Raw genomic sequence first — 9,921 nt, 5'->3', positions numbered from 1 at the left:
GTCCTTTATATTGGCAGTCGCCTATTACCCGATTGACAGGGAGTAGCCAATCATTATTGGGGATGGTAACTGGAATCCAGTTGCAGGAGGTTGACAGGAGACAGAGAGACACATGTCACTGATGTTTAGAGTTGTGTGTGAGAGACTCAGTTTTGTACAGTGTGTTCTCGGAGTTGCTCTACCTGTTTCCATGCTCACTCACAGGGTGTGATCCCATTATCACTGTCAACTTATTGCAAATGTGCCCTTGTCATTTCAAACTAAACTCCTTGACTGCCCAGCGATCACCTAACAAGACCTCCCCTCATGCTTAGCTCCAGTCAGGAGCACTGGGAGAAGGTTAATGGATTTCACATGCATTCCAGAGACTGTAAAACCATAATCTCAGGTCAGACAAGTCCCCTTCCACCCCATGCCAGTGCTGAGGGAGCGCCACGCTGTGGGAGGGCCAGTGCTGAGGGAGCGCCGCACTGTCGGAGGGTCAGTGCTGAGGGAGCGCCGCACTGTCGGAGGGTCAGTTATGAGGGAGCGCCGCACTGTCAGAGGGTCAGTGCTGAGGGAGCGCCGCACTGTCGGAGGGTCAGTGCTGAGGGAGTGCCGCACTGTCGGAGAGTCAGTGCTGAGGGAGCGCCGCACTGTCGGAGGGTCAGTACTGAGGGAGCGCCGCACTGTCAGAGGGTCAATACTGAGGGAGTGCCGCACTGTGGGAGGGTCAGTACTGAGGGAGCGCCGCACTGTCGGAGGGTCAGTACTGAGGGAGCGCCTCACTGTTGGACGGTCAGTGCTGAGGGAGCGCCGCACTGTCGGAGGGTCAGTACTGAGGGAGCGCCGCACTGTCGGAGGGTCAGTGCTGAGGGAGTGCCGCACTGTCGGAGGGTCAGTACTGAGGGAGCGCCTCACTGTTGGACGGTCAGTGCTGAGGGTGTGCCGCACTGTCGGAGGGTCAGTACTGAGGGAGCGCCGCACTGTCGGAGGGTCAGTACTGAGGGAGCGCCGCACTGTCGGAGGGTCAGTGCTGAGGGAGCGCCGCGCTGTCGGAGGGTCAATACTGAGGGAGCGCCGCACTGTTGGAGGGTCAGTACTGAGGGAGAGCCGCACTGTCTGAGGGTCAGTACTGAGGGAGCGCCGCACTGTTGGAGGGTCAGTGCTGAGGGAGAGCCGCACTGTCTGAGGGTCAATACTGAGGGAGCGCCGCACTGTCGGAGGGTCAGTGCTGAGGGAGTGCCGCACTGTCGGAGGGTCAGTGCTGAGGGAGTGCCGCACTGTCGGAGGGTCAGTACTGAGGGAGAGCCGCACTGTCTGAGGGTCAGTACTGAGGGAGCGCCGCACTGTTGAATTGACATCTTTTCGATCATGGGCCTCACTATATTCGATTATCCTCTCGATAATCCTGTTACGCCCGGAATTCCATCAAGTCTCTAACCATTAATGATTATATCATCGTGCCTAATGTCTTCAATCCTTCACCGATTCACATTCTGCCTTGTCAGACTGCACTCTGACTGACAAGGTTAAACATCAAGAGAGATTTCTGGTGGCCCACTAATTAATAATCATCCCACACTGAAATTCAAATTATGTTCCTTCCTCCAGTATATCAATATTGACAAAACAATTAAAGACCTACACATTCCCTGTCAGTCATTAAGACCTGTGAACACCCAGTGCTTTTACAGCACGGGGTTAGATACAGAGTAAAGCTCCCTCTACACTGACCCCATCAAACACTCCCAGGACAGGTACAGCACGGGGTTAGATACAGTGTAAAGCTCCTTCTACACCGTCCCCATCAAACACTCCCAGGACAGGTACAGCACGGGGTTAGATACAGAGTAAAGCTCCCTCTACACCGTCCCCAACAAACACTCCCAGGACAGGTACAGCACGGGGTTAGATACAGAGTAAAGCTCCCTCTACACCGTCCCCATCAAACACTCCCAGGACAGGTACAGCACGGGGGTTAGATACAGAGTAAATCTCCCTCTACACCGTCCCCATCAAACACTCCCAGGACAGGTACAGCACGGGGGTTAGATACAGAGTAAAGCTCCCTCTACACCGTCCCCATCAAACACTCCCAGGACAGGTACAGCACGGGGTTAGATACAGAGTAAAGCTCCCTCTACACCGTCCCCATCAAACACTCCCAGGACAGGTACAGCACGGGGGTTAGATACAGAGTAAAGCTCCCTCTACACCGTCCCCATCAAACACTCCCAGGACAGGTACAGCACGGGGTTAGATACAGAGTAAAGCTCCCTCTACACCATCCCCATCAAACATTCCCAGGACAGGTACAGCACGGGGTTAGATACAGAGTAAAGCTCCCTCTACACTGTCCCCATCAAACACTCCCAGGACAGGTACAGCACGGGGGTTAGATACAGAGTAAAGCTCCCTCTACACCGTCCCCATCAAACACTCCCAGGACAGGTACAGCACGGGGGTTAGATACAGCCTGGTCTGCCACTTGTTTTAGGTGGTGGGCTGTACTGGTTTGGTAAATATTTGTTGGAAAGCAGTTGGTCCGAGTGATTGAATGAGGCGGCTTCTATAGGAAGTGGGACCTGTTCTCTGGGTAATAATTGAGTGAGCGGGAGTCTAGGAGTTTATTCTGCTGAGTTGGCACAACTCGATTTCCTGATATCCAGGCAGAAAAAACACAACTGGGTCCTTATTTCTTAGCAACCGTGAGAGTGCCCTCGATATTTTTCATATCTGTTCGTCCGAGGGTGGATGAACCCAGGTTTTGGCGGCACTCGCTCTACCAGTATAGGTCAGGACATGAGCTTTGAACCTTTCACAGTTCCCAGCTCCAACTGAGAGGGAGATGACGTGTGGGCATAATTCCCAGTTACCCAAACCTCCTCCAATAGGGGAACGGTGACTATGTTACTGGGAGGAGGTGGGTGAGAGGGTTAATCCCCCCCCCTCCCTCTCCGATAGGGGAAGGGGCTGCCCGGTGTGTGTGTGTGTAACTGGGAGGAGGTGGGTGAAAGGGTTAATCCCCCCTCCCTCTCCGATAGGGGAAGGGGCTGCCCGGTGTGTGTGTGTGTGTAACTGGGAGGGGGTGGGTGAGAGGATTAATCCCCCCCTCCCTCCGATAGGGGAAGGGGCTGCCCGGTGTGTGTGTGTGTAACTGGGAGGGGGTGGGTGAGAGGATTAATCCCCCCTCCGATAGGGGAAGGGGCTGCCCGGTGTGTGTGTGTGTAACTGGGAGGGGGTGGGTGAGGGGGTTAATCCCTCCCTCCGATAGGGGAAGGGGCTGCCCGGTGTGTGTGTGTGTAACTGGGAGGAGGTGGGTGAAAGGGTTAATCCCCCCTCCCTCTCCGATAGGGGAAGGGGCTGCCCGGTGTGTGTCTGTAACTGGGAGGGGGTGGGTGAGAGGGTTAATCCCCCCTCCCTCTCCAATAGGGGAAGGGGATACTCGAATTCACCCTGAATCTGCGGAGAAGATTAGATCTGTTTTGATCGCTGGCCTTGTTAAGATTCCTGGTAAGGGTGTGTCCTTGGGATTGTGCTGTGCTTTCTGAGTTACCATGGGGACCTGCAAACGAATCGATATGATTAATGTCCTGGGATAACAGGGAAATCCGGGTTGGGATTTCCGGAATCGGACTCTGCATCAGCGTTGCTTCTCCAAATGAATGTGGCATTCATGTTTACATACATATTTCGCCAGTGTTTGTGTGATCTTGCTGTGTACCAGGGGCTGAGGGGGTGTGAATCAGCCCGGGTTCCTGCTCCCCATCCCTGTCCACTGACCCCTGGGTTAACCCTCTCACCCACCTCCTCCCAGTTACACACACACACACCGGGCAGCCCCTTCCCCTATCGGAGGGGGTTGGGGATTAACCCTCTCACCCACCCCCTCCCAGTTACACACACACACACCGGGCAGCCCCTTCCCCTATTGGAGGGGGGATTAACCCTCTCACCCACCCCCTCCCAGTTACACACACACACACCGGGCAGCCCCTTCCCCTATCGGAGGCGGGGTGGGATTAACCCTCTCGCCCACCTCCTCTCGAGCGCGAGTCGCTTCCAGCTCCCAGTGCCCTGACTTTCTGCCCGCTGACCTGCCTCTCTTTGCTCGCCTCCTCTTCGTCCCCCTCCTCCCAGGCCCGGAAGGCGAAGAAGAACATTCCGGACTACGTCACCCTCTCCCGGCACCAGCCCTCCTCCGGCGGCGCGCTGCAGGGTCCGGAGGCGGCGCGGGAACACCGAGGCCGCACGCGCCTCAGCGCCATCTTTAACCCCACGCCAGGGAACAAGGTAAGCCACGACGGGCTCTCCTCTCGCTCTCCCGCCCGGGAAACCCTCCTCCCTGCCTTGCCCCCCTGCCTGCCTCGCCCTCCAACACCCTGAGGCCCTGGCTGTCTCTCCCTCCGCCCTCCACATCCCTCACACCGCCTGAAACTCCGCCTCCGCGCCCCAGGCCCATGTCCTCCGAGCTTGCACAGAACCCCCCTCTCTTCGCCGCTCACCTCAAATCGGAGGGGGTCTGGTTGGTTGTGGGGGGGGGGCGAGATCTCCCCGAGTGGGTGCGGGAGGGCCCCGCGAGGAAGGAGACACTGCGTTGAGGCTGGCCCGGCGGAGTGACCTGGGCTAAGGGGGGGTCAAATGTCACCAGGTGTCCAGTTAGGAAATAGTGATCATTGTATCGTCAAGCGGAGACCGGATGAGAGGAGCAAAGAACAGTTCAGGGTACGGACGGGGGGAGGTCCATTCAGCCCCTCTAGAGCCTGTTACACAGGAACAGGAGGAGGTCCATTCAGTCCCTCTCGAGCCTGTTATACAGGAACAGGAGGAGGCCATTCAGCCCCTCTCGAGCCTGTTACACAGGAACAGGAGGAGGTCCATTCAGCCCCTCTCGAGCCTGTTATACAGGAACAGGAGGAGGCCATTCAGCCCCTCTCGAGCCTGTTACACCGGATCAGGAGAAGGCCATTCAGCCCCTCTTGAGCCTTTTACACAGGAACAGGAAGAGGCCATTCAGCCCCTCTCGAGCCTGTTACACAGGAACAGGAGGAGGCCATTCAGCCCCTCTTGAGCCTGTCACACAGGAACAGGAGGAGGCCATTCAGCCCCTCTCGAGCCTGTTACACAGGAACAGGAGGAGGTCCATTCAGCCCCTCTCGAGCCTGTTATACAGGAACAGGAGGAGGCCATTCAGCCCCTCTCAAGCCTGTTACACCGGAATGGGTTGAGGCCATTCAGCCCCTTGTAAACTTGTTACACAGGAACAGGAGGAGGCCATTCAGCCCCTCTCGAGCCTGTTACACCTAAACGGGATGAGGCCATTCAGCCCCTTGTAAACTTGTTACACAGGAACAGGAGGAGGCCGTTCAGCCCCTCTCGAGCCTGTTACACAAGAACAGGAGGAGGCCATTCAGCCCCTCTCAAACCTGTTATACAGGAACAGGAGGAGGCCATTCAGCCCCTCTCAAGTCTGTTACACAGGAACAGGAGGATCCCATTCAGCCCCTCTTGAGCCTGTCACACAGGAACAGGAGGAGGCCATTCAGCCCCTCTCAAGCCTGTTACACAGGAACAGGAGGAGGCCATTCAGCCCCTCTCGAGCCTGTTACACAGGAACAGGAGGTGGCCATTCAGCCCCTCTCGAGCCTGTTACACCCAAACGGGATGAGGCCATTCAGCCCCTTGCAAACTTGTTACACAGGAACAGGAGGAGGACATTCAGCCCCTCTCGAGCCTGTTACACCGGATCAGGAGAAGGCCATTCAGCCCCTCTTGAGCCTTTTACACAGGAACAGGAAGAGGCCATTCAGCCCCTCTCGAGCCTGTTACACAGGAACAGGAGGAGGCCATTCAGCCCCTCTTGAGCCTGTCACACAGGAACAGGAGGAGGCCATTCAGCCCCTCTCGAGCCTGTTACACAGGAACAGGAGGAGGCCATTCATCCCCTCTCAAGTCTGTTACACAGGAACAGGAGGAGGCCATTCAGCCCCTCTCGAGCCTGTTACACAAGAACAGGAGGGGGCCATTCAGCCCCTCTCAAGCCTGTTATACAGGAACAGGAGGAGGCCATTCAGCCCCTCTCAAGTCTGTTACACAGGAACAGGAGGATCCCATTCAGCCCCTCTTGAGCCTGTCACACAGGAACAGGAGGAGGCCATTCAGCCCCTCTCGAGCCTGTTACACAAGAACAGGAGGAGGCCATTCATCCCCTCTCAAGTCTGTTACACAGGAACAGGAGGAGGCCATTCAGCCCCTCTCGATCTTCATCAGTGACCTCTCCTGATTGGTCTCTGCAGGAATCGGGAACAGTAGAAAAGCTATACCAGAAGTTGGTCTCGTTCAGCCTGTATGGACTGCCCCGGTTACCAGAGGAAGTGCGGACTGAGTGGGAGATCCATGAGGGTGAAGAGTCCAAGATCCACCTCCCGAACTCCTGGAGGGACATCGTCCAAGGGCACGAGGTGAGAAGCCGCTCAACTGGGGAAGGCTGTACAATTCCTCCTCACACCTGACCCCTTCCAACCCATTCTCTCTCTCTATCTCTCTCCGCCTTCTCTCTCTGTCTCTCTCTCTCTCTCTTCACCTCTCACTCCCTGTCTCTCTCTCACTCTCTCTCTGTCTCTCTCTCTATCTCTCTCCACCCTCTCTCTCTATCTCTCTCCACCCTCTCTCTGTCTCTCTCTCTCTCTTCACCTCTCACTCCCTGTCTCTCTCTCTCTCTCCGTCTCTCTCTCTATCTTTCTCTCTCCGCCTTCTCTCTCTGTTACTCTCTCTCTCTTCACCTCTCACTCCGTCTCTCTCTCACTCTCTCTCTGTCTCTCTCCCTCTCTTTCTCTCTCCACCCACTCTGTCTCTCTCTCTCTCTTCACCTCTCACTCCCTGTCTCTCTCTCTCTCTCCGTCTCTCTCTCTCTTTCTCTCTCCGCCTTCTCTCTCTGTTACTCTCTCTCTCTCTTCACCTGTCAATCCCTGTCTCTCTCTCTCTCTTCACCTCTCACTCCCTGTCTCTCTCTCTCCATCTCTCTCTCTCTCTTTCTCTCCACCTTCTCTCTCTGTTACTCTCTCTCTATGCCTCTCACTCCCTGTCTCTTGCTCTCTCTCCGTCTCTCTCTCTCTCTCTTTCTCTCTCCACCCTCTCTCTCTGTCTCTCTCTCTCTTCGCCTCTCTCTCTGTCTCTCTTTCTCTCTCCCAGTGTCTCTCTCCCTCTCTCCATCTCTCTCGCTCTCTGTCTCTCTCTCTCACTCTCTCTCCATCTCTCTCTTTCTCTCTCCATCTCTCTCTCTCTGTCTCTCTCTGCCTGTCCCTCTCTCTCTCTCTCTGTCTTTCTCTCTTTGTCTCTCTCTCTCTCTGTCCGTTTCTCTCTGTGTCTCTCTCCCTCTTTCTCCATCTCTCCCCATCTCTCTCTCACTCTGTCTCCCTCTCTCACTCTGTCTCTCTCTCTCTGTTTCTCAGTGTGTCTCTCTCTCTCTTTATCTCTGTCTCTCTCTTCTCTCTGTCTCTCCCTCCCCTTCTCTCACTCTCAGTCTCTCTCTCTGTCTCTCTCTGTCCATTTCTCTCTCTGTCTCTCTCCCTCTCTCTTTCTCCATCTCTCCCTATCTCTCTCTCGCTCTGTCTCTCTCTCTCACTCTGTCTCTCTTTCTCACTCTGTCTCTCTGTGTGTCTCTCTCTCTGTCTTTCTCTCTCTCTGTCTCTCTTTTCTCTCCGTCTCTCCCTCTCTCTCCCTCCCCATCTCTCACTCTCAGTCTCTCTCTATCTGTCTCTCGCTCTGTCTCTCTCTCACTCTGTCTCTCTCTCTCTGTTTCTCTGTGTGTCTCTCTCTCTGTCTTTCTCTCTCTCTGTCTCTCTCTTCTCTCCATCTCTCCCTCTCTCTCCCTCCCCGTCTCTCACTCTCAGTCTCTCTCTCTCTCTGTCTCCCCCAATCTCTCTCTCTGTCTCTCTCTGTATCCAGGGACTGAATTCTTCCTTCTTGTCCCGCAGAGAATGTCCCGGAAACAGAGTCACCAACAGGAGGCCATTTGGGAGCTGCTGCACACCGAGGTCACCTACCTCCGGAAGTTAAAGATCATCACCGATGTAAGTCCCCTGCGCACCCAGCCCACCAACGAACACAGATCCAGGCTTCAGCCCGGGCCTGTGCATGCTCAACCTCGATCTCAGCCTGTGAGAAACTGAGGCCTACACAGAAGGCCAGGAAAGTCCCAGGCTCCGGCCCCGGGCCTGTGCATGGCCAACCTCGATCTCAGCTTGTGAGGAACTGAGGCCTGCACAGAAGGCCAGGAAAGCTCCAGGCTCCGGCCTGGGCCTGTGCACGGTCAACCTCGATCCCAGCCTGTGAGGAACTGAGGCCTGCACTGAAGGCCAGGAAAGCGTCAGGCTTGGCCCCGGGCCTATGCACGGCCAACCTCGATCCCAGCCTGTGAGGAACTGAGGCCTGCACTGAAGGCCAGGAAAGCCCCAGGCTTGGCCCCGGGCCTGTGCATGGCCAACCTCGATCTCAGCCTGTGAGGAACTGAGGCCTGCACTGAAGGCCAGGAAAGCGTCAGGCTTGGCCCCGGGCCTATGCACGGCCAACCTCGATCCCAGCCTGTGAGGAACTGAGGCCTGCACTGAAGGCCAGGAAAGTCCCAGGCTTGGCCCCGGGACTATGGAGACGTGGTTTGGGTTTTCTCCTGGGTTAATCAGGATGAAGGTTTGGGCGGAATGGGATTCAGCCACATGCGTTCCTTTCTCGATGTGCCTTGGTGGTTTATTTGTTAACTGGAATGTTCCTTCTCTCCCCTTTTTCCAACCCCACAGCTGTTTATCTCGGGGCTTTTGAACCTTCAATCCAGTGGGATTCTCCAGGAGGTGAGTGAATTGCCCAGAGAGAGCTAGAAAGAGAGAGAGAGAGAGAGAGACAGGGAGCGAGAGAGAGAGAGAGAGAGAGAGAGAGCGAGAGAGAGAGAGAGAGAGAGACAGAGAGCGAGAGAGAGAGAAAGAGACCGGGAGCGAGAGAGAGAGAGAGAAAGAGAGTGAGAGAGAGAGAGAAAGAGACAAGGAGTGAGAGAGAGAGAGAAAGAGACAGGGAGCAAGAGAGAGAGAGAAAGAGACAGGGAGTGAGAGAGAGAGAGAAAGAGACAGGGAGCGAGAGAGAGAGAGAGAGAGAGAGAAAGAGACAGGGTGCGAGAGAGAGAGAGAGAGAAAGAGGCAGGGAGCGAGAGAGAGAGAGAGAGAGAAAGAGACAGGGAGCGAGAGAGAGAGAGAGAAAGAGACAGGGAGCGAGAGAGAGAGAGAAAGAGACAAGGAGCGAGAGAGAGAAAGAGACAGGGAGCAAGAGAGAGAGAGAAAGAGACAAGGAGCGAGAGAGAGAAAGAGACAGGGAGCAAGAGAGAGAGAGAAAGAGACAGGGAGTGAGAGAGAGAGAGAGAGAAAGAGACAGGGAGCAAGAGAGAGAGAGGAAGAGACAGAGAACAAGAGCGAGAGAGAGAGAGAGAGAAAGAGACAGGGAGCGAGAGAGAGAGAGAGAGAAAGAGACAGGGAGCGAGAGAGAGAGAGAGAGACAGGGACCGAGAGAGAGAGAGGAAGAGACAGGGAGCAAGAGAGAGAGAGAGAGAAAGAGACAGGGAGCAAGAGAGAGAGAGGAAGAGACAGAGAACGAGAGACTGTGGGAGAGGGAGAGAGAGAGACAGACAGAGAACTATAGAGAGAGAGGGAGAGACAGAGAACGAGAGAGTGTGGGAGAGAGAGAGAGAGAGAGACGGACAGAGAACTAGAGAGAGAGAGGGAGAGAGAGACAGATAGACAGAGAGCGAGAGAGAGAGTAAGAGAGAGAGAAGAAGAGAGAGAGAGTGAGAGAGAGAGAGAAAGAAAGAGAGAGCGGAAGAGACAGAGCAAGAGAGAGTGGGAGAAAGAGCGAGAGAGAGGGAGAGAGAGAGAGAAAGAGACAGAGAGCGAGAGAGAG

At 55.4% G+C, this 9,921-nt stretch overlaps 1 protein-coding gene across 1 annotated transcript in view; it reads left to right on the top strand.

Moving 5' to 3' along the window:
- The window catches only part of LOC144677361 (pleckstrin homology domain-containing family G member 6-like), a gene marked incomplete at its 3' end in the record, with an annotated part of 37,751 nt that overhangs the window by 8,061 nt on the left and 19,769 nt on the right, over positions 1–9,921 (top strand). Inside the window, exons 2-5 of the mRNA XM_078537499.1 lie at positions 4,123–4,275; positions 6,279–6,443; positions 7,959–8,054; positions 8,778–8,828. Coding sequence (XP_078393625.1) covers positions 4,123–4,275; positions 6,279–6,443; positions 7,959–8,054; positions 8,778–8,828 — 465 coding nt within the window. The remainder of the gene's footprint in view (positions 1–4,122; positions 4,276–6,278; positions 6,444–7,958; positions 8,055–8,777; positions 8,829–9,921) is intronic.

This window comes from Cetorhinus maximus, unplaced genomic scaffold (assembly GCF_964194155.1).
Source record: "Cetorhinus maximus unplaced genomic scaffold, sCetMax3.hap1.1 HAP1_SCAFFOLD_2476, whole genome shotgun sequence".
NCBI lineage: Eukaryota > Metazoa > Chordata > Chondrichthyes > Lamniformes > Cetorhinidae > Cetorhinus > Cetorhinus maximus.
Note: the sequence above shows the minus strand (reverse complement) of the source record. Positions and strands in the feature narration are given on the sequence as shown.